The 25253-nt window shown below is 42.3% G+C and overlaps 3 protein-coding genes across 3 annotated transcripts; all 3 read right to left on the minus strand.

Moving 5' to 3' along the window:
• Window positions 1-2297: 2297 nt before the first annotated feature.
• Window positions 2298-6858, minus strand: LOC115787858 (homeobox protein Hox-A2a-like). The gene is given in 3 exon segments (XM_030740613.1): window positions 2298-3341; window positions 3939-4281; window positions 4283-6858. Coding segments are annotated over 3 exon segments (1077 nt in total). The 5' UTR covers window positions 4304-6858; the 3' UTR covers window positions 2298-2628.
• Window positions 6859-8533: 1675 nt separating this feature from the next.
• hoxa3a (homeobox A3a) lies at window positions 8534-17783 on the minus strand. Its single transcript, XM_030740611.1, is given in 13 exon segments — window positions 8534-8821; window positions 8824-8889; window positions 8892-8942; window positions 8945-9013; window positions 9016-9135; window positions 9138-9419; window positions 9422-9484; window positions 9487-9555; window positions 11747-11946; window positions 11948-12092; window positions 12095-12329; window positions 16069-16129; window positions 17490-17783. Coding segments are annotated over 11 exon segments (1236 nt in total). The 5' UTR covers window positions 12213-12329; window positions 16069-16129; window positions 17490-17783; the 3' UTR covers window positions 8534-8768.
• A 4826-nt stretch (window positions 17784-22609) lies between these two features.
• hoxa4a (homeobox A4a) lies at window positions 22610-24930 on the minus strand. Its single transcript, XM_030740616.1, is given in 4 exon segments — window positions 22610-23686; window positions 23689-23739; window positions 24265-24430; window positions 24432-24930. Coding segments are annotated over 4 exon segments (744 nt in total). The 5' UTR covers window positions 24678-24930; the 3' UTR covers window positions 22610-23405.
• Window positions 24931-25253: the final 323 nt, after the last annotated feature.

Raw genomic sequence — 25253 nt, forward strand, 5'->3', positions numbered from 1 at the left:
GTCTATAGAAAATGTATGATAGTATTCATGGATATATTTTATTGCTATGTGAATAGTTTACACAGCAGTGGTAATAAATCAAACACAGCTGGCTCTTTTGTCAGTCTATGAATTATTTACAATTCTTCGCACTGCTTTTACTCCACTACATGTCAGAGGGGACTATTGGAGCCTACTGTTTACGCCTCACTTTTAATTAAATAATACAGCAGTCTGTAAAGGCGCCCCACCTCGAAAAGCACATCATTCAAACGATACTTACTTGTTATTAATAATAATAATAATCCAATAAGATATTATGTAGCGATATCATACTTTGAACAAAACAAACAAACAAAAAAACACTTTTTGGAGGTGTTGAAATGTTCATTGAAATCAGTTATTCTGGTTAAAATTTTGAATGCGATGTGATGTTGCGAGTTTTAACACAATTTGGAACTATTAATTTTACTCAAGTAAAGGATCTGAATGATTATACCACTTCTGCTTATGTCGATGTTGGTATGACAAACATGAGACATATATGCATACTAATAACCGCCATAATGCTGATACTTAACGTTTTTAAGTTGAAAGGTGCAAACTTCCCACCACTTAGAAAAAAAAAAAAAACAAAGCACGCAGTAGGGTCAATACCCCCACCCCACCCCATCATTCCTCTCCCTTTTCTCTGTCTTCCCAGCTGCCTGTGAAAAAGTTGTGAGTGGGCGCAGTGGATCCTGCCTTGCCTGATTGTGGAAACTTCTCCAGGCCTCGGAGCTTTCTTGGCTCTTTGTGTGAACACATGCGCGCAGAAAAGGCGCGCTGTCTTGGAATGATTTGGTTAAACTGGCCCTGTGGTTAGTCAGAGTGCAAGATCTGCCCCCGCTTTTACCCATAGACACCCCCCCCCCCCCCCCCCCCTCTCCTTAAACTCAAACACAGACCACTTGCTCAGTGAGGCTAATGTTCAGCCAGTCAATGAGCTGCTTATGGCTTCCAGATTATTCGATAAACGTTGGAGCCTCTGAATCTCGCACGTGTAGATGAGTTTCTGGATCGATCAGTGCAGGCAGGCAGGATGGAGCAGCAACCTCTCACTTTTTTCTCCTTTCTTTTTTAACCATTTTGCATACAAACCTATTAAGGTCGACTATAACTTTTTTTTTCTTTTAGTTGAGCTAATAATTGTTTCCCAAAAGTCAAATCAAGTACACTATAGAGCAGCAAGACACTTTATAACCCCTTTGTAAAAAAAAAAAAAAAAAGCGCAGAAGTGATTGTAAAATCCCCCAAATACAGACACTTTCATAATAAAGTAAGCCATGATGGCTGCCACTGCTTAGTGCAGGAAGGAGGCTCTAATTATTTATCTGATGAATCGCATTTATTTCACAAGTAGTCTGCTTTGAGTTTAGTCAGCTTTTAACACACAAGGAAAGAGTGCAGCTCATAACCTGAGCAGGCTGCTACCGCTGCTGCTGTCGCCGAGCCAGAGCCGTGTTTAAACAAGCTATAAAAATGAATTATTGCCAAACGCATGCAGAGAATCAGCCCCTTTTAGCCTAGGAATTGGGGAGTCCCATATGAAAATGTAAGTGGGGTTTTATTTGTGCACATTACGCCACAATTGGTCTCCTTAATGTCCGTCTCATTCATGCCACGGAGTGATTTATGAGCTCCTGAAGGCAAACATGGCTCGCGTATTTGCCTGCAACATGCATACAATGTTAAGAGCCCTGTCATGCCTAGATTCGTGCTGCCATATTGCTGTTTTTTCCCCTCTACGAAGTAAGTTTGAAGGTGAAAAGAGAAATGATCTGTGTTGGTGTTTATCCAGGCAAACAACTTTTTTTTTTTTTTTTTTATGTTTGTGTGCAAATTCAAATGACCCAGAAGATTCCAGCAAGACAAATGCTACTATTTTGCATCTGTGTTTCTTTTCCTGCATTTGGTATATTTCATAGTTAAGTAATTTTACTAAAATCAAAACAGAAAGTGTTACCTCCAAAGTTTCAAGATTTCAGGGAATCGATTTTAATTTTTAATAGTTCGGCAAACTTTTCAAAAAATAATTCTGGATATGTGGAAATTGGATCCTATGTAAAAATTAAAGGACAACCGTGTGTGCCTTCAACAAAACTTCTAAGCCTTGCCTATTTATATTCATTGCCAACCTGTTGTAAAATTTGCATAACGTCTCTATCTCTCCATGCCCTACTTTTTTTTTTATTACGTATATTTTTCTACATGAATAATTCAAGCAAATCCGATGACTCTGGAAATAGGTTAAATAAACCACTCAAACACCAGAAAAAGAAGATTGTAGCAAGTTAATTGTATTCTAACAAAAATATCCAAGACATTGGAAGCTATACAAAAATAAAAATGACCAGGTTCCATAGGCCTAATATTGTATAATTATTCACAAACACTCATAATTTCCATTCCAAGAGAACAAGTTGTTATGGTAATTACAAGCCACGTTTAAGCTGCTTCAGTGATTTAATCTCATCCTTACCTTGTATTAATCGTCAAGTCAAATATCAACAGAATAAATGTGCCGAATATACAAATAACATCGGAGTTAATGTTGTTGTAGCCTGATATTTATTGTTCCGGAAAAAAAAGCTATTTGATTGATTTTAGTTAATAGTTCAGATGCTGCAAGTCGATTGTAGTTAGAGACTCCGAGAAAAAATAGAAACTGTCCGTAGAAATGTCCACGGGGCTGTCCAGAGACTCTGACAAGCTCGGCGAGGCTGCATCGGAGAGCTGCAGGCAGGAATCCGAGGAGAAAGGTTGAAAATCGTGTAAAGAAACATCCAGGGCCGGGGGACTGTCACCATTGTCCGGGCCAGATGCCGAGCCGGGGCCCATTGTTGACATGCAGCCCGGAACAGTGGGTGACGGGTTGGGAAAATGTTTCAGATTTTTGTCATTGCTGTTCAGCGGCGCAGCAGCAAAGCTCATCGACTCTCCATTGTGGAGCTGCTGTGTGTTGTTTTGAAAAGAGCAGGTATCTCTCTCCAGCAGGGCCCCGCTCTGCTCGTACTGGGGGCCCTCGTCCTCCTCTTCGCTGTGGATGCCGTCCTCGGCGCTCGGCCCTTTCCCGTCCCCGTTGTGGTTCTCCTTGCTTTGGGTCTGCCGCTTGTGCTTCATGCGTCGGTTTTGGAACCAGACTTTAACCTGCCTCTCGGTCAGGTCCAGCAGGGCCGCTATTTCCACCCTCCTGGGCCGGCATAAATACTTGTTGAAGTGGAACTCTTTCTCCAGCTCCAGCAGCTGTGTGTTGGTGTATGCTGTTCTCAGCCGACGGGAGCCACCTCCTCCCCCACCGCTCTCCACAATCTCAGGCGAGCCTGGAAAATAAGTAGCGTGGGATTAAAAACGCGGGACACAACAGTTACATAACCCTGCTGCTCATAAATCTAACATTATGGCTATCACAATCCACCAGAGAGTGGCTCACAACACGCTGCAGCAAAATGGCCGCTGGACCTACGAAACCAAACCTATATATCGTCTATCCAAAGATCATTGCACTATAAAGATCTTAATCAGATTGTTTTATAGATAAAATAAAGCTCAGCATGAGCGTGAACCAAACCCAGTGCACTTTAAAAGCAGTGAGGTCCAGGCTGGTGTGGGATACTAATGAATGCTCCAGCTGCCCTCCTCGGCAAAGGCACTCCATCACTCTTCATTACTGTCACACATCAAAACTCTGCCTCGGCTAGGGGAATAAATCATCTTACATCACCCAACTTTACCCAAACTTTTTTATTATTATTATTATCGCTAAAGACAATAACTGCAACGTAATAACCATAAATCTATCCGAATGCAACACCTAAAGTCTATTTGTTGCTTTAAGGAAGGGCCTTTGTGGGTCTTCAATTTAGCACCAGAGACTAAAGATATACTACAGCAGCTAGTTCTAGTTTGAAATAACCCACCTTTCGGAGAGAAGCACACAGGTCCGTTGGAGATGGCAGTAGCGGTGGAGGTCGGCAGGTGGTTCCTCTTGGAGGCTTTCTTTTCCCGCATCCATGGGTACTCCGGGGGTAAGGAGGCGGTGGGCAGCGGGCTGCATCCATCGGGGCTGTGTCTAGGCCGGCCATGCCGCGGATGGCTGCCCGGGTTGAGGCTGGGAATGGTCTGCTCAAAGGGAGGAGGAATCAGTGTCGGGCGTGAAAGCGTCGAGCTCTTGATTGATGAACTTTGAAATGAATCAGCGACAGGGGGGAAAGATGTCAGGCACTCAGCAAGCGACGGCTGACTATTGATAAAACCGCTCTCCTCGCTCGAATTCGTAATTCATCTCCTCTCCCTGAGAGCCGAGGAAAGTTTGCACGCGTATTTTTTAAAATGTTGCAGCTCAGTGATGACGAAAAAAGTAAAAAAAATCATTAAAAAAAATCTCCTCGTGGTGGGTTTTTTTTTTTTTTATTTAACTGATTACGGCCGTATGGGGACCGAGCTACTATTAAACTATTGAATTCATGGAGACAAGGTTGAAATTGGACCGAATTGCCTGTCACATGATTACCTCTGCCCAATGACAATTTGGGGTTTAATCAAAAGAAGCCACTGTCTGCCTGATTGATCCAAAACTCTGGTGAAGAACGCCTCGCTCAGCTGGGGACGACTGTTTATATTTACATCTTTGTCTGCTGAGTTTATCCTCCTCTCGCCCTACAGTCCACTCCACTAAGCTACAAAATGTGTTTTTTAAGAATGGCTGACGCGCTCACTATTACAGGGAAGGAGCCCTGCTTGGGGGTGCGCGGATTCGTGCACTCCTCTTTCTCGTATTGTTTGAGGATGTCAGTGGAGAACGCCCCCACCACACACCGCACACCGCACACACATACACATAGACAGACAGACATACACACACACACACACACACACATTTCACGCCAGTAGCCCAGCTATTCATACGATCAAGAGTCAGAGGTGGGGGGTGAAAAAAATTGTAAAAGAAAAACTGATATTAAGATTTCTCGACAGAAACAAACCACAACAAATCAGTCTATTCGCTGTGAGGTGAGTGTGGACACCAGAATGAATGTGATTCTTTAAAGGTGCATAATAATGACATATGCAGTGCATCCGTTGGCATGTGTTGCAATAAAAGCGCCATCCATTAAGTTAATACTGACAGATATGGCACGTTCAGGCCATTTCACCCCATAAACAGTGGTTTAACATTTACAGCTATTGTGCAGAAATGTGTGCAGGGATACACAGTCATGTGTTATGCATATGCACTTACAAACAGTGTTGTGTTTTGTTTTGTCTTGTCTTGTTTTATTATAGGCGATTTATGCTGACTTGATAGAAATGATATTAAGGCACACATCATTTTCGTTTATTCCACAAAAAAAAAAAAAAAAATGTATTTCAGCGAGGTCATGCACGCCCGTGTGCGTGCACCCACTAACAAATACTGTATTAAACCCACAGGAGCGCTTTGCTTTATTATTATTATTGGTGGTGGTCACAATTTTCGATAACTAAAATCTACCATAATATTACTGCCTTCTCCTACAAATTTGAAATGGCTCTGTTTTCATATTAAGTGGGAAGCCACTGGGCTAAACTTGGGTTTATTGGAAGGACGCTGGTTGCAGTGCTGAGAAAAGCCTCTCATTGTATTCCCATTATCATTTCTACCTGAAATTGCAATGAAGCAAACACAGTTACAATCGACCAGTTACAACGAATCCATTTGCAGCGTTATTATGTGGATGGAAATGTTATTGAATTGCCCTTCCCCGCAGTGTTTGGTTTCATACCTCTTCCAGAATAATCTGTGAAAACCACGTTTGCGATATTTTTCGTGAGGCAGCACATGCAGTATTTTCATTCCAAAAAAAAAAAAAAAAGTGGCTCAGTGAGTAAGAGATGGAAGAAGAGAAGTGGTAGGCCTGTCTTAGTTTGTTGCTTATATACCAAACAAAGAGTCCTGGAAGCCTGCGCGCGATCAATCTTACTCGCCAAAAGGTCTGACAGCTCGGTGCCCTCACAACACATTTAAGGCTTCTAACTCTCCGCCGGATCAACTGCAGGCAGGAAGCTGGTGAGAAACACTGGCCCCTCAGATTAGAACCAGTTTCTGTTCACAGACATAGTCTGGCTGTCGCTGGAGGGATGTTTTAAAAGATAAATAAGAATCCAGCTACACAAGATGCACCATTTCCTTTTTTTTTTGAGGAGGCGGTAACGCGCCAGCGGTGAGTATGGCGAAGCAGCGTGTTACCTGGCTTTTATCTTTGAATTCTGAATGCGTTTCACACTACATGTACTTTTCGTTTAAGTAGCAGGTTTGTGAGCGGACCAGAAAGCGTGGTGAAGGACAGAGTTGCTAGGGGAAGAGACGGATGGCTTTTTTTTTTTTTTTTTGAAATACGCGCAGGCTTTGTGTGAAAGAAAGTGTGTGGGTGGTTGCATTTTAGTGGACCCCAGCCTGCCCTACACACTTATCTTTATAGCAGGATTGATTTAGGACCACTTTCCTACGGATGTAAATGCAACGGAAGATACGCAAGTCTTCTCTCTCACTTAAAACTACATCAACGTGCTACCTGTTTATGGCGCTTATGGTTAAGTCGTTGCCTTGCTGTTAAAGCGTGTGCATGTGTGCGCGTGGATCTGTGTGTGTGGCTGTGCTGGATGCAGAAATACTCAATCCATCAGCTTTTTTTTTTTTTTTTTTTGCACTGACACACCATGGTTCAATTGTTCTAGTTTTCCCTGCTAGCCATATGTCAGGGCCAGTAATGTTCATGCCCACTTATATCAATCAGTTCGGGCAGAATTATTTTTAGTGCAAAATTAAAAGAACAAATAATGTAGCAACTGTAGGGGGGGGGGGGGGGGGGGTGGGAGAAATAAACGCTGCTTGGTTTAGAAATAAAGCAGCATGTTAAACGTAATGAGTCTACATTTTCCAGAAATATTTAGTTAAGTGTAGCTTTGTAGCTCCAGCTGTGCCTCTGATGTATACTGGAAATGTATAAATACTGAAAATAACGGCAAATGATTTAAAGAAAGATATAATAATAATAATAATAATAATAATAATAATAATATAATAATAATAATAATAATAATAATAATAAATAATAAATTAAAACACAATGAATATATTTAAGCTTCCAATTGATCATTCTTTTGTTGTCGCCATCATCATCACCGAGGTGCTTCGTACCGAGCTGGCTTTACCACTCTGGCATCAGCAAATCTGTAGAATAATGAGACAAATAAGCTGGGTTATGATTCTACTTCAGACTGTATCCTCTCTGACCGCATTTGACTGACTGAAAATATCAGCGAATTATTTTTTAAACGATTTCTCATTAGCTTGTGTCTTCTTGCAGAATCTCCACACGGGCCCCGGTGACATTTTTATTATTATGGATGTGCCCACGCAGATGAGAGGAGGGGAGAGGGCCACCCTGGAGTTTTCTTCACGTCGAATCAAATGAAGGGGAGAGAAAAAAAATGAAGTAGCCTTTATCAGTATTTTTTACTTTATCTGCAAGTATTTCCCTTAATGTTAGTGGATAATATTTATGGCTATATTCCACGTGTGTTTTATGCAAAAAATGCAAATAGATTGCCACTGTATGTGTGATATTCTCTATGATTTATCATTGTTAGAACCTTTTGTTTTATTAGCCTTTTTTATGCCTAATTACCTGACTACATATTTGGAATTTTTCTTCACCTCCATTTTTTGCAGAGAAACCTAGAGTTACATATTTATATTTTTTAGTTGCGTTATGAGATTGTTTCGTTTTGATTTGTGACCATGTGCAATGCTTCTGCGACGTCTAAATTAAATCGAAGGCTATGCTTTCAGTATATTTCAGTTCTTTTATTTATTGTTCTAACTGGAGCAGCATGGAATGTATGACATCGAAAAAAAAAAGTTTGTTTCTTTTTCTTCAATAAAGAAACTGCTAACGTAGTATGTCCTTCTTTTCCACTCTTATTGCATGACTGATTGATTTTACATTCGCTGAGAAAAATAAAACACCTCCTTCGAAGAAGAAAAATAGGAAACATAGCCTATAAGCGGAACATGGTTTTCTGCTGCTCCCGCGTTGAGGAGCTAATGCAGACTACATGGATGGGCTGAAAAAGGGCCGAGACGCGAATTCCCACCAACCTTCTCCGCACACAAAGATGGAGGGGGTGTCAAATAATACTAAAAAACTCTTTTATCTTTACATCAAACAAAATAAATAACATTAGAAAGTCCAATAGAACAAAACATAAGCAAGGGAGGTTGCGTGTAAGCTCATGACCCTTGCTTCTGAAAATGTATTTCCCTCATAATCCCAACTCGTGGCTCTTGAAGGATCCTTACACAAGTGCAACAAAATGCAAAAAAACATAATTCTTCACTGCGGATAAATAAAAGACGGACAAATTCACATTGAAAATGGATAACATGTGTTCATAATACCCTGTTTGAGTTTTGATTTTAGAACATTATTATAAAAAAGATTAAATAAGTCTATGCATATACTGTGACCCCCCTCCCTCCCGCTTTAGAATTCCTACAGCCAGATAAAGGTCTCTGCGAGACAATGACACGAGCAAATTCAAGCAAGTCATGATTATTTATCCTACGCTACTTCACACACCAAAACCTATAGAAAACATAAACAAAAGCAGAGAGAAGGTGGAAGCCGTGAGGAGCGCAGAAACAAAGCATAATATGTCTGGAGGTGGATAAGACAATGGGCGGAGTGATCCAGGCAGCGCCACTGCTACAGATGCGTCAGTTTGGGCGCTTCCTGGATTCTTTCCTGAGAGTAGTGCGCGTTAGGTCTGTGTAAGTCGGTGTCGGATCACACACTCCGTGATGCTGACTGTTACCCATTGTGATGCTCCATTATACTCCATGTTTGCGGACGGTGGTGAGTAGGTGGTCAGACCGAAACAGAGGCCCCAGAACTGGGCATTGAGTCGATGTAACCTCCGCCGACATAAACAGGGCTGCCTTGCATGTGCGTCCATAACTGCCATTTCCTTGAAGGGGATGCGCGTCATACTCGGGCGTGGCAGAGTCGTTCCCGGGATACCTCTTCTGGGAGGGCGGGCAGTTGTTGAGGGAGTTGTTTAAAGGAGGGGGTATGACGTAGGCATACCGTATGCATTTTGATGAGGTTTATTGTAAGAATTCGGCGACTGGGATTCATATGGTACACTGTTTACAAGAGAATGCATAGAGTTGAGGTATCCGCCTCCCACACCGCCGGCACCACCGGAAGCGGGGCCCACGGGACTGCGCGGGGACTGTCCACCGGGAGAAGGCATCATTCCGACGCCTTTCTGATCCTTCTTGTATTTCATCCTGCGGTTCTGGAACCAGATTTTGATCTGTCTCTCTGTGAGGTTGAGCAAGTTAGCCATCTCCACCTCCGGGGTCTGCAGAGGTACCGGTTAAAGTGGAACTCCTTCTCTAGCTCCACAAGCTGAGCGTAGTGTAAGCTGTCCGGGCCCTCTTTGATGCTGCTGACCCCGGGGGGCTCTTGTCTCCGGGGCAACTCTCCACTGTCAGGATGAAGGAGAGGAGGATGTCAGTCAGTAATCCGTTATACAGAGAGAGGTACAGAGGCAAAGACAGGAGAGTGAAAGTGAAATCATGTGACAACACATAGCTGTAAGCAAACTGCGATCAGGAGGGGGCGGAGGTGTTGACTGAGGAGTTTACCAAATAATATACCCACTTATATCATCATGGACCAATAACATTAATAACGTGCATGTGTGCATGTGGTGCAAACATCTCAACATTTTAATAAACCCTCTCCCTGTTAGCGAATCACAAGAGTTATCATCAAGGCTTCATAAGTCAGTCTACAATCAGTGTATAGACACAGCTACACAAACCTGCAAAGCAAGCAGTGTAACTGGAGAATAGTGGGTCAGTGCCTGATATGGAACCGGGTACCCTCAGATTTACTACTAAAACATCCTGACCCTCATTTTCCCCCATAGTTGCACAGTAGCACAAACATAATGCAAACACAAGCATTATGTATTCCTCAGGGTGTATAAAACAGTTCGCCTTGCCCTCGCTGATAAGCTTAAGAAGCTGGATCTGGCTGCCGAATTGCAAGGTGTTGGTCTACTTACTGTTATGGCAGGCGGCCAATATTTAATAAATATCACTACCTGTCGCCCAGACCTCAAGTAATAGGATTGCCGCATGACATAATCTGGCCCAGTTTCTTATGTCATAGATGAAATGTGGATTACACGAACGTCGTGAATCACACGATGATTGCAGGAACAGTTTTTAGGAACTGGTTTTCAAAAGGCTAGTTAGATTCGTGAAAGACGCGGATGGTAACGTATACGTTAAGCGCTGTGCACCTTTCCTGCGTGCGTGAGGGATGTACAGCAGATTCTTATAAATGCTAAAACCCCAGGCGTTATTCAAACTAATTAAAACACATTCCATCATAATTCAAGTTGAAACCAGTCTGCTTTGCATTTAAACTACTTAAACAGAGAAGGCAAAGTAAAGATGAAAAGCCCTGCATTTTTAGATGTCTCTATGTAATAAAGACCCCCAAAATACCGCTCTGATCCACCGTGTTGTCCACTAAACAAAGCGGCATCTGGAATTAGTACCTGCTTTAAAACGTGCGTGAAGAGTTTTCCAAAATTGTTAGTGAGGTATGGATCGTTATCCATTGGATACGCCCTAATAAAGACTTCTTAACAACATAACAAAGAAGGCTACCATACTGCTTTGACCATTACGCCTTCACTTACAACCTAACTTAGAAAAACAGCAGATTCTAGCTTGCGTGTGTAAACGTGCGTAAAAAAAAACACCCTCAAAAACACGTCCCCAAATACTAATCGAGCCACGCGTTTTTGCTGAATTCAATGTGCTATAACCTACATACCTCAATTATAGCACCAACCACTAAATTTACAAAATAATAATAAGTTCGTGGGAACATGTGTATTTCTAAAGGTTTAGCTTGGCCCTAAGGTAAATACACCCTAACCAACTCCCACACATGCACACTGACCTACAGAGTTTTTTTCGCTAATCAAAACAGCAGGACAAACTGAAACAACTGTTGTGTGTTTGTTGTCTGTCCAGGACCATTATGTGATCAGTGGATATGTCTGTTTACAGTAGGACAGGTCAGGTGCAGGGCAAAAGAGACAACAAATGGAATCCACTGCTAATGTGGCAAACAGTTTTTTCAGTATCTACAACTTTGCATTGCATATATAATTTGTAACATTTCTACAAACTTTAAAGAGATTTGTTTTTTAAATTCTTACCGTTTTTGACTACACTGTACAGTAGTCAGTCTGTGAGTTTGCACTGCAGTTTCTGAGTAACTGCAGTGTAAAAATAAATTATTTTAATATTAGAAGGTATTTGGGATCATAGCAGTGATTATACATTTTTGCAGCAATAGCAACATAATACCACAAAACCCGGATTAATAATGTTTTAAAACATATAACAGCTTTCTGTCACAGTGCAGAAAGCAGATCATTATGACCTTCCCAGGGGAAGTATTGTTCTGTTTTGCCCCCACCCCTTTCTCCTAACCCCTTACCTGCTCACCACCTGTGCATTGACTTGACTTTCTGACTGGAGACTATCAAAGTGTGTGAATAGAATGCCTTTGTTGTCATTATACAGAATGTTCAATGAGACTGGAGGATCTGAGGATGTTAGAGGCAGTAGTGTTTAGGTTCTTAGTACCTGAACTGGAGCTACTGGTGGGTTTTTGCTTGGTGTTCTGACGGGATTCCTTCATCCAAGGGAAGATCTGCTTGCTGCGAGCAGTAGAGGTCGGGGAGTCGTTCTTGGCACTGGCTGGTTGGTTGGACCCGTTGCTTGTGTTTTGGCTGATAGCACCGGGGGACTGTGAGGAAGGGGGTGGGCCTGACACCGGCACCTGCGGGCTGATTGCTTTCGGGATGAACCTTGGACTGTGCCGCCTGAATGGCTGTGGTCCTGTCGCAGCTCTCCTCCATCTCCCCCGGCTTTTGCAAAGCCACGGAGCCGTCAGGAGACTGCAGGGAGCAGGCAGGTCGATGGTACTCACTTCCACATGAGAGGCCCGGGGATATTGGACCTGATTGGCATCATAACTGAAGCCATTTGCGCTTTGATATGGGTAGCCACTGTAAATTGCAGAGCTGTCGTAGTAGGTTGCCTTTTGCATCTCGCCGTTTCCCAATATTTATTTCAGAAACTGACAGGGTCTTGACACCCTTGTAGAATAACATTGGCACCCCGTGGTCACGTGACGCCTCTCCGCCAATGGCCTCCTTGGGTGAACCTAGGGTTACAAGAAGCACTGTGAGGAGAAGAAATGGTGGCGATCCATCTTACTTTTCAATGCAGCCCTGACACTGGAGACTATGGAGGCAAGATAGGGCCAACAATTCTGTGGACTATTACCGTTTACCTTATGGCTTACACGGGACACAGAGGCACGCACTAACCTTGTATTACCATCTGTGCCAAACATAAAACCTTTTAAAAGCAATTCAGATTGTCAAATCATTTTGAAACATGAAAGAAGCTGGATGTCGTTTTAAATCTTTGAGTCTAACTAACAGTGAAACAAAATATAGTTACAGTAGGCCTTATGGAGAAATGCGGGGGAAAATGTGCTGTGGAAATAGCTTGTTAGCGGGTTACCACACAGGAAAATAATATTTCTTTTACACTGTTATTCTACCAACAGGGCTGTCAACACTGTATCTAATTTCCTATATAGCTAGTGAAAACATTCCCTATGATCCACAAGCTTTTAACCCATTTTATTTTTCACTTTTAGAAAAAATAAATCGTTTATAAGAGAATATAATACCCTGAGCTTGTGTGTGCGAAGAGCATCAACAGCGACCTAGTCTCACTCTCTCTCTTTTTTCTATCTTTCCTCATAATGATGGAAAAAATGTGAAGGCCCCGAAAAAACCTGAAAAACCGGCCGGCATCCGTGCATCTCTATGACCATGGTTTGAACTTTGTTCCAGTAGGCCCATAGTAATGGCTGCTGTCGGTGCTGTCTGAGCGGCGGCCGGTCGCGGTGATATATGGGGATCAGTGGGCCGGGACTGCCAGCTCGGAATGAGCGACCCGGTGAGCAGCCAAGCCGTGCCAAAGCAAGTATTAGGCAGACAGAAACCCGGGGATGGCACAGCTAGAGGCTGCTGCTAGAACGCCATAATTCATGCAGGTAACCTCGGGGAGTACTGGAGAGACTATAAACTATTATAGACACATATAACTGCTCGTTTGGGGGAAATATTTTTTAATGTGACATTAACAGTGAAATAGTGGGTTCAACCGTTTTTCAACTATTATTATTATTATTATTATTATTATTATTATTATTATTATTACCTTTAACCTAAAGATTTTCAACATCAATGCAATTTTCCCATTCACTTTTCATTTGGTTCTGAATCCATGCATCTGTTGTCTGCTCTATAAATTCTATAGATTTAGCCATTGGCCCGTCGCCTCATAAGGGAGCAGTGAATAAACAAATAAATACATTAAACAAAAAAAATACATATTGCATGCAACATTATTGAGATTATAACAGATGAGTCGGGTTGTTTTATGTCTGATAGTAAAATAATAATAATAATGTTAAAAAATCGAGTTTTTACAAAAAACTTGTATATTTCAGAATCTTCAGCCCCGAAACAGAGGCACAACTACGTAATGCATTATCATAAAAGGAGTACAATGAAAATGTAAATGTAGAACAATTGTGGATTGTAAACTCTTTTGCATACAATAGCAAAAAGCAAATCAGTTTAAAATGCCCTCAGCGTTGCTAAACCACAGAGTGAAAGCACATGTCTTCACTGTGTCTGCACGCATGATGACCGGGAAAAGATATCACAACGCTTTGTGGTGTGTATCTCCAGGCGAACCATTGCGATAGTCATAAATGGCAGAGAAAGAGAGACAAAAGACAGACGTGAGCTCTTTGCGCAGCCCTCTGCTCCACGCTGGAGAAATCTGGCTGCCTGACTGTGTGTGTGAACTCTTCCTGAACCGAGATCTAAGTCATACGGTGATAAATCACCGCGCGACATACAAACTCAGCCATTTACAACCGAGGGAGCCTATTCCTGGCCTGCTTACCTTATCCTCTTACGACGAATGCAGAGCACCAAGCAATATTTTCTCATTCAGCGACGAAATCGATCAAAGCAGTAATCCAGAGAAAAGTTTAAAGACAGGGCTGACTGGGTGAAGCAGCGGTAGGAGACTGCGCCCTGCCATACACCAAGCATTAGCAGCCACAACAAAAAGGGAAGAGCCGGGAGAAGCCCCCTTTTTTTTTCTTTTCCTTTTTTCCCCCTACTCGACGTGGATGGGTAAACCGAGATTACGAAAGCAGGCGTGAGCTGTCGGGTCAACGAGATAAGACTTGTCTAGTCCCAAGATTGAATGGATCGTCTTGCTATAGAGCAGTAGCCAGTGCTTCATAGCAATATTAAAGTCAGTCAAGGCTATGCTGGCCTATGTGATCCTTCACTAGTACCATGCAGTCACCAGTGAACTGCCCCGAACCAGAGCGTCACCATAGACAAGAAAAATTATGCAAATGAAGTAGCGCCTTGGAAAGCCTGTTCAAATCAAGTGGTTGCCTCTCCTCCTCCCCCAACCAAATGAGGGAGTGCGTCCACAAAAAAAAAAAAAAAAGAGAAAAAAATACATCGCTACAAATAGCACAGTCCTTCCCTAAAGTGTTTTAAATCTTTTTATTATTTACTCCATGGCCTGCAGTGGAATTATGAGCCTAGTGAATGAGATGTAGGAGAGACAGGGCGAATACAAAGGAATAATCAGGCCTCGACCATGCTGCGTTTCCATTTCCATGGGACATAAAGGGCTTCTATCCACGGCTTAATCATTAACCCGAATTTCTGCACATTTTGGCAAAAGGAGACAACAATGCGTTTCCATTTTCCTGCGCCAGGTATGCCCTTCATGGCTTTTGACATAAGAATAAAATAAATATCTTAATACACGGGAATACTGTGTGCACACACACACACACACACATATGTACATATATATAGTTGTGCTTTCAAATAGCTGAGATTTGAAAGCATGGCTGATCAAAGCTGTATTCGATTTATATCAACCCCACTAGGAGCAGGGTGTGAAAAATGGGCCGAAGTTTCATCACCAAAAGGCAAAGTGGAGGACATGCAGCGAGGACCAGGGGAAAAGAGAGCGGCAGCAGGGGGAATCCCTCAGCATATTAATGTTGTCTTTTGCAGCCAAAAAGAAAGCCTGAGAAAAGTAGATTTATGTCCTCTCAGCTTCCCCGGGCTGTAAACACGTCCAGAGCTGCAGCTTCTCTGCTGGTTTCAGGCTCTGGGACAAAATTCAGTTGACACAATTAAAACCTGTTGAACACACGGACGGCGTGGGAGGTGGAGTGGGACAAAAATTCACGTGAGGATTTTTTTTAAAGCTAACTCGCCTTTTTTTCCCCCCTCTTTACAACCAAAATAGCCAGTCTGTATAATTATTTACTTCTTTGTGTTGTGCTAAAATGCTGATTCGACTCTCTCTTTAATTTGGCCCTGAGGAGAGGGTTAAAAGTCAGCGAGCCTGTAGTCGTATAGTGCCGTGCATAGTAAGGGGCAAAACGTGGGAAGGAAGAAAAAAAAAAGCAGCCTGAAATGTTGATAAAAGAAAAAAAAATAAAAAAACTTCAGTGCAGTAAACTATGGCAGCTAGAAGCAGATGGCTTTCACAGAAAGTGGTTTTTGAAATGAGTAAGGCACCGCTCCAAGAGCTGCGATTCCTCTCGTCACTTTTATAGTGACAAATTGCACCACAAAGACAAGTGGAAGAGAAGGAATTATTGCTCTCGGGCTGGTCATATTGCCGCTACAAGGAAACGTACAAGCCATAGGCTGCTTCTCTATCCCTGCGAGTGCTCGGTGGGCGTGGTGTGGTACTTATTAGAAATTGAATAAGGATATCACCATCAAGCATTCATAACACAAATCAATAAAGATATATGGACTTACCGAAGGGAGTTCAAGGTGTCTCGGAGACCGTGCGTTGGCCAGAATTTACTGAGCTGGATTTCTGCAACAAGGAGTGGAATAAAAATTTTCATTTCTTTTGGAGGATGAGCCAACATTTTTAACGATTTTGTAAATTAAATTAATCTGGATTTTATTTTAAATTCAGGGTCTAATATACTGCTAGGATCGAATGTAATTATAAATAATAAGGCTATTGTTGTTATGCGTGACTGTTTAGGCCCGCGCGCCATGACTCAAAAACAAAAGTGTAATATAAATCTAAAGAAAAATTTATCCAGTCGTCTTGACGATTATTTCATTTGGGGATTTTTTTTTTAAATTAAACTGCAACATCCAAGGCAATGTATTAAAGTACTATTATTATTTATGTAATGATATCTTTACAGCTTAAAGGAACCAGCAAGTCTTAATTCATTTTAACATAAAAAACCACAATGTAAGTCTATGAAAAACTAATGAACAAAATAGGGAAAAAAAATAATGAATAAAAGCCAAAATTCAGATATTCTTCTGGACAAACAGCATTACAGTCACAAATTGCTGGGTATCAGCATACTATCATAATAACATGAAAATTGGCCTATGCAAATAACGCATTTGTTGTTTCCCTGCTGACCGGCAAGCAATTTCTCCACAAATGGATCGAATAGTCATTAGCTCTGGCGCACCATCTTCCCCAAGTCCCCGCGCCCATAAATCAAGCAGGAGCGCCGTGACCATCAGAGCGGCCGCCCGGTCCTGGATGGCACTCGCGTCTTCCATTATATCCTCGTTTCCCTGGCGGAGCGACACAACCCCACCGCTTTCCCATACTTTTTTTTTTTTTTTTTTTGTTAATGGAGCCCATCTTGATGTATGATTTACGCACAAAAAAAGGGACGTAAAGCAACGAGATGTTTTGTTTATATAGAGGAGCCCCGCGCTCTGTTTGGGTTTTTGCTTGGAAACCTATATTTGAATGGCTGCTTTATTTAGCAACAGAGGCCTTTTTAACTGAATGGTAGCTCATGCTGTTAAAGCTGCAATTAAACCGATATATTCCTCATTATAGTACTTCTCTTTCACTTTAGACTGGAATTAAACTGTGTTTATCATAGCGTTGGACGAGGAGGCATAAACTGGAACAAGGTCTCAACCTTAATGGCCAAGACAAATCCTTAATGGTTATAAGTACAATGTGTTTAAAATGCTTTTGGAGCTAAGGTATTTGCTTTGCTGTGCTAGCTGTGATACCTGAGATATTAATACATAAGTGAAGCTTCTTGATATGTCTATTTTATCGCCCTGCAGAAAAGAAGAAAAAGAAAAAAAAAAAACAAAGAAGCCCTGGACCCTTTGTTACTGACCTCTGCCTCGCGCAGCAATAACTCACGACAGTAATGAACAATCGGCGGAAATACCTCAAAATAAAATCCATCCTCCCAAAGCTCGAGCTCTGAATCCGTCCGCGTGGAAAAACATATCCGTCCGTGACAGCAGAATACATCCACAAACCGGAATCCTCTTTCTCTCAGACTGCCTCTACTTTCTTTTCTCCCTGGATAAACAACTACAAAGCCAGGACTCCCCCCTCGCGAAAAGTGGGGTAACCCGCATATAATCTGCATCATATGGCCAGACCAGGGCTCCGGTTTTCTTCCCAGTGCCATAACACCACGCAGTATTATGCGCCGCGCTCACGTGACGCAACGTCAACTTAAATCCCTTTATTGAGCCCGTGAATCATTAATGGAGGCAGTCATTGCCCCTGAGGAGAAACGGATCAGTTTGGAGGGAGAGAAAAAAGGGGGTATGTTGACACTGCAATGTATCTGGCAGAGGAGCAAGCCTCTCACAGAGAAGCAGCTTTTTCCACGTGTCGCCCATTCAGGGGTAAGACGTTGTGTCAGTTTTAAAGTGCCATATATTTGGTGCCTGTTAGCAGCTGAAGAGCTAATCCTGCTGTATTATGCTGAGTTTCGAGTGCAGACGCAGCCCCGAGCCAGATTATAACGAGAGTGTTTGCACTGCAGCATGATAATTCGCGCTATGCGAGATGAAGATGGCTTTCCCCCGCTAAATACAATTTAAGAGTGGAATAATAATTACTCCTCGCTGCAGTGAATCTGCTTTCTCCGTACAACACAGTCAGGTTTGAGGAGTGTTACAGAAAACTCAACTCAATATCGCCCCCGTCCTAATTGTCAGACTTGTGCTTTAGCACCACTTAGTCAGGCTCTGCTCCTCCATCAGCAACGTCTGCACGCTGCTGGGTAAATACAAACAAAACGTTACACATTTACCTGTCCTACATAAGAAGGCTGAGCGTCCTGGTGGTTGTGAGGGCTGCCTGTCAGTCAGCAGTGAGCGGAAAGTGGAGGCGAGGTAACCAAAGTGTGGCTGCTCGACCCTGCTGATCAGTACATGGACCCCCATTAGACCTACATGCACTTACGCGTTTCCTATGAACAGCTGAGTGATGGTTGAAATTACAAGCTGGAGCAAAGGTTAAGGGTTTTGAGGGAAACTTTTATTTCGCCTTGGTACAAACCAGTTTCTATCTACATAGTGTGGCACCGTGAAATATATATCTGCCTTCAGATATTACAGGTATTGCCAGAATCCTAGCCTGAAACAGCTTCTCTGCTTCACGGCACCGTTTGGCGCTTGTTTTCCGTCAACACTGAGCAGCGGCGTGGAAAAATTCCACCACAACTATTAATCATTTGGGGCGGACATAGAAAGCATCCCACTCCCACATCAGCTTTTGTCCTCTCAAACTACAACTTGAGAGGTAAACTTTGAAAGGCAGGAACAGAGGCAGAGCCCCTCGTATTGGCTCACCTTCCTCACATTTAAAAAGGTGGAAAAACGAAGGTTAAATTTAGAACTTTAAAGCACAGGCTTTAGAAGCATAAATGCGAAGAGATACGCGATTTTTTTTTTCCTGTCTTAAACTAAATATTGATTTTGTTAATTTCTTCTGTAGATTTGAAGCTGTCAGCGGATTACATGGGTTGACATGACCTTGCTCTGGAAGACAATCCTACGTTGCCTTTTGCCACCGCACCTGAACTTTTCCCTGACCCGGACAGAGGCATGGAGTCTTGAGTGGAAAGTTATTTGGAGTTCAAAACAAGGAGAAGGTGGAAATCAAAGGCCCTCAGCTGGTAGCCTACTGTTTTCACTTTTTGATCTACTACTTTCCAGATTTGCCTTTTGCTCAGAAGAAAAAAAGCAGTTAAACGTTCTCTTTCAGCCCAAAGTAGCTGATTGATTATGTTTTAAATCTCGGCTGTTTTCGCATTAAACAACTGTATCAGAGGTATTTACACAAATCAAGGCTCCTTATCACTGTCAGCGAAGAGGAGTTAGAGGCAGAGACCTCTGGATGTTAGCCATATCTTCCCACAATGTTGACACTGGGAGCTCTTAACAGCCAGTCTTAGGTTACCGACACTCTCAGACCAAGATAACTCTTTCTGCGAGGTTTACACCACCCAACATCAAGGCTAAAGCAAATTCAACGCCTGAAGCTGAGAGGAGCCATCTCTCATGAACCCAGACCGACACTGACAGATTAGGACGACTGATGTGTTTTTGCACAAGACTGTTGTAATAAAGATATTTTTAATTAACATGTTGAACAGACTCTTGGCTCTTTATTAGAAATGACCCAGTGGGCTTTAGCTGCAGGTAAATTTTGGAAATAAGTCCAATAAATAAAATAAAATAAAATAAAAGAATTTTTAAAATAAATAAAATAATAATAATAATAGCCTAAATTTAATCTAACTTGGTTATTGTGTTCACGCTCACTGAAGGGTCCCTTTATTTGTTATACTTAAGACTTTAACCTAATGTAATAACAAAGCTGTTTAACAATCAAATTTGCTGTCATCATTCGAGACTGCTATTAATATTATTTCACTTGTGTATTTTTTTTTTTTTTTATTGGGACGCATGGTTTAGTGCATACAGTTATTTGGAGCTGAACGTTGCCAACACAAATACTGGCTGTTTATTTTGGTGCTATTCATTAAAATTGTATTGCATAGAAGCGTTTCAGCCGACACACACACACACACACACACACACACACACACACACACACACACACACACACACACACACCACACACACACGCACGCACAGAAAGCAAGAGAGAAAGAGAGAAAAGATTTTACCTTTGCAGTTAGATGTGCATTATTTCATTTTACAACAAATTTTCCAAAATATTCATTAAAATTAAGTTTTAAAAACAAATTGTAGATTGAATGTGACCATGTTTTTGCTCTTTCTGGTTTGACGATATGAATACTGTAAAATTATTATTGCTGTCTTAAATCATGTGTTAGGAGGTCCAGTCTGCACTCTTATAGCACTCCGTAAACTTAGCGGTTATCTTTGCATTGTTTTTCAATTTGGCACCTCATCTCATGCAAGGTGTTAGCCTGCAGTTGGAAGCATCTTGGGATTAGGGCGTCTTGCCTAAGGACACGTGTGGAGGGTCGAGAGATCGCACTTCTAACACTACGATTAGTGGCCCATCTACTCTAATACCTGAGCTATATACGACCACCCTGTACGCCAAACGTGTATTTTTTTTTTCAACAATTACAATTTTTATGAAATAAAATTTAAAATTATTTTATGATTGTTTGAGGTTCATACAAAGCGAAATGCGATATTAAGGGGCAGCAATGTTGCATTTAGCAACAAAAAGACAGGCAGCGTTTCAATATCCAGTAAGACGCACACAATGATCAGGGCGCAAACGCCACTTCCGGGATATTTTATGCAGTATTGTGATATCTCTACAAAGATAAAATAAAAAGGAGTCGCAAAAATCTACTCACAAGTCATGACGGTCCAGCGGATAGAGTTTTGTCAGAGGAGAAGAGATCTGACTCGCACCCTGCGGATCACTTCAAATGAAAATAAGTCAGAATTTCAGATCTATTTCTGACCCCGGGGCATTCATTATTCAACGAGTCACGTGAACGGGCGAATTAAAATTTCAGTACATTGGAAGTGACCTCTATTCGCGACTCAAATGACTTGAAATCTGTAATTTATGCAGAATTGGACTTCTTGGAGTCTGCGCAAAATTGGTGCCAGTCAGCCTCAGCGTCATCTCCTGCACAGCATTCATATCTGAAGCAACTGCTGCTCAGTAATGGTGAGCTTAAGCATTTCTGCAACAAACTGGTAACTGATAACACGAAAGAAGCAAAATGGTTACACGAAAATATACATCAGTTATTTGTATGAGTCTATCATTCTATGGAATTTATTTTTGGATTTTTTTTTTTTTAAATAAACTCCAATTAATGTTGGATTTATTTCATTACAGATCCAGCCAACGTGTAGCTACTGACACAATCCATGAGCCGAAACCATCAGTACCAACAGAGCAAATAACATTTAGCTTGTTTCTGCTTATACTTGCTCCCTGTCTGCATGCTCTGTCAGGGATGTTCCAGTGATTATTTGCAGGAGAGCGGTGTCATGCCTCTGACTCACATCCACAATCACAGTTTTTGTTTCCTCGCCCTCTTTGGGTAAACCGTAAATGAGAAGAAAAAGCTCTCGGAGCTCGCGCTGCTGATATATGGTCTTAACATTGTGTGTGTCGAAAGGTCAAGGGTCAGAAGAAGTACTCTGAGCCGGTGATTGGCCAGTGCCGGCCGTGTCCCCCAGCTGAACTCTCTATTGTTTGGATGTAGCAGGTAGTGACCAACACTCACACTCTGGTGCACTCCCTGTAATGGTAAGTGACAACAATATGCGTAGCCGGATACATTTAACAATTTAGGTTTGTTTCTGATTCCCGTGACAGTACAGCCTATAAAACTTTGGAGCTAACAGCTGATACCTGCCTGATACACATACTCTGCCACAGCTCAGCCTAATCCACGAAAACGCGCATGACGCTCGTAACACTGAGCAGTTTTAAAAAAAAAAAAAAAAAAGAAAAAAGGGCATAATTGGATTAGACATACCTACACTTGGTCCAAGTTTGTGCACGGCATTGCATTTTTAAGACATACTCGAAAGTGATTTGGCACATTCGTAATCTGAAAATGTCTTATCCTCGTCATAAATGTATTAAAGTGGAGGTGCGCAATATTAACAAAAGAAACCTATGTGTAAAATCAATATTATACAGCAAATGTTTTTCGCAGAGTTTAAAAAAGTGCCGGAAAACATATGTTGCCAACATGTTGCACGGTAAATTGTTCGGGGACTCAAACATGATATGAGCACTTTGTGCACGCGCCACAAATGGCTGGATTGCTGACCAAAAGCTTTAGGGCGTTATAGTCCACACACTGAATTGAAATGACAAGGAAAAACAAATGAACAATTTTAGGAACAAAATTGTAATCTCTAAAATAAATTAATAAAAATAGGAATGAATTTTAAAACCAGTAGGCCCCTTGAATGCAGTGAAGTGAAATCCGTATTTGCGGTGAGAAAATATCCGAAGCCATGTCAGCCTTATAAGTGAAGCACACATTTATTTCACAAGGACAGATTTATTCTAAACTAGCCTACATCACAACGGCCATTACTGAGACAACATATACAAATATTCACAGTTTAGAACACAGCACAAACATGGACGCACTAGCACAAATAAAACTAGACCATACGACACCAACAAACATAAACTTACTTGACGAAACGCTTTCCTTATTGTGCCATCATTGTGATTTGTCTATGTACATTAGATGTGAAAGTCACCTGGACTACATTCAACAGTAAACCAACCCACTCAAACACACATACTACGCTGCTATACTCTGACTGATGCCATGCCTCTAAAATAAAAAAATAAAAAAAAATAAAAAAAACGTGTGGGTTTTCTAACTGGCATCTATAGAGTCTCGCTAAATATCTTTCAAGTATATTAGAACTTTTCCATGAGCAACAATAAAGAAAAAAAAAACAGAAAAAAAGAAAAAATATCAAAGAGAACACTGAAAAATGAGGTCAACTTACTTTTACCTCACTCAATTTTAACTGAAATTATACATTTCATCCAAGTTTGATGTGCGTTATCCTTCTTTCATAATAATAAACAAATATATAAACACTTCGCTTGCCACCGTGGCAATTAAAGGTGAATTTCAAGCTTATATGAAGAGGGCGAGGACGGCCGGGAAAGGGAAAGGGTACAAAGGACGTGACAGGGGCCCAATAGCAGAGGCAAGGTGAAAGAGATAACACCGTGTGTGTAAAATACTGAGAATCGGTCCATCAAATTCCACTTGTGTCATTTGCCATCTCAGTCTGGATTGGGGTTTTCGGGGATGGGGTTCATTCATGCACTATAGACCTGCGGTGCACGGCGTGGGAACAAGCTGCTGGCCTGTTTTGATCTGCTGCTGCTGCTGTTGGGCCCCCGAAACTGAGGCTGAGGCCGAGCTTGAGGAGCGAATCTTGGTGTTGGGAAGCTTGTGCTCCTTTTTCCACTTCATCCTCCGGTTCTGAAACCAGATCTTGACCTGGCGCTCGGACAGGCACATGGTGTGAGCAATCTCCACCCGCCTGCGCCGGGTCAGGTACCGGTTGAAGTGGAACTCCTTCTCCAGCTCCAAAGCCTGCTGCGGGTGTAGGCAGTGCGGGACCTCTTGGGCACTCCTCCATTGTAACTGGCACTGACTGGGAGGGGGAAAAAAGCCATACACAAGGAGGCAAGCAGGTGTTACATGCAGGTTGATTGCGTTTACTCCAAACCCTTAAATCCGGCCACTGGACACATAATAGCTTTGAAAATTATGTACATATTTCTGGGTTTGGTGGAAATTTGCAGCCGCTTGTTCTACACTCTGTCTCTGTTTCAGTTTACGGACATGACCTTAATGTGGAGATGCCGAGTGTACAAGTACTCGCATCCAGGGACAGATCAAGCTTAGAAATGATTAACAAAAACAGCGGGGCTGAATATTACCTTGGCTTGGCTCCAGCGGTGGAGGTAGTTTGGGTTAAAAAGCAACAAAGGCACATGGCCCCGACAGACGAACACAGGCAATAAAATTTACGAGGGTCCTTAATTACCGACCCTGCTGCTCGATAGTCGTAAATTGCTGTTGTAAGGGCTGCTACTAGTGCTGCCTCAATAGGCTTGCGTGTGTTCCAGTGGTTGTTTCTCAGTGGTTCAGTTATTTAACCGTGATGATAACTCACCGTTGCTAACGTGGACCTTTTTCATCCAAGGATAGACCACCGGCTCCTTGCCCTTCGCTACGCCGGGATATACTTCAGTGGCGAGGCTGCAGTCTTTGCTGGCATTTGCGCCACCGTCTGGGGCCGCGGTGAGGCGAGGTCCGTGGCTCTGTGGAACTGGTTGCGGTTTGTGCGTGGTGCCCATCGCTGAAATCGTCGAGTCCGGTGGCGGGGACGTTACCGTAATCATATCCCGATTCTGTGTAGTTTGACCTCGGATAGGATGGCTCTTCGTGATGGGGGAAGCCCGTATCTTTTGGCCGCTCGTAGTAATCACCAGGGTTGGGGATGTATCCGCTCTGCTGATATTCGTCGCATGGAGGAAAGGAAGGCTCGATATAGTTGGAGTTTATCAAGTAGGAACTCATGGTCATTAATTTGTGAAGTGCAACAATACTAATTTTTATCGCGCTGTCGTTTTTCTGATCTCCACAAAACCCTCCTACTCCCTGTCAAATGTACAAAGTTGCCTGGTCACGTGTGAGGAAGCCACCAATCACGGCGTGTCCTGTGGGCATCATGTAAACAGGAACCAATGGAAAGCATGGCACTGGTACCACCAACACCACTTGGACTGGCTTACGTTAGTGTTTTCCTTATTAAATCACAGTATATAAAGCAAAACCAATCAACTAACTTGTTTGCTGCACGGGTCCAAACTTATGCGGGCGAGGCTTTCTGCGCTTAAAACAGTCCACCTCCTCTGAAACAGAAAGTGCACATGATATTCAAACCCTAAAGGTTTCGTAAACAAAGCACCGCTTCCAACAAACGAGAACAGAGGTTGTTGGAGTTTTAATCTGTTGCATCCTAATAAAAAGACACTGTGGGGGGGAACAGGCCAACACAGCATTGCAAACTGTACTGCTGCATATTACAGCCTATTCAAATTATTCACAAAGAAAGCAGTGAGTGCATCAAAGCTTTACACCCAGCACCGACGAGCCGCT

Source organism: Archocentrus centrarchus, chromosome 11 (assembly GCF_007364275.1).
Source record: "Archocentrus centrarchus isolate MPI-CPG fArcCen1 chromosome 11, fArcCen1, whole genome shotgun sequence".
Lineage (NCBI taxonomy): Eukaryota > Metazoa > Chordata > Actinopteri > Cichliformes > Cichlidae > Archocentrus > Archocentrus centrarchus.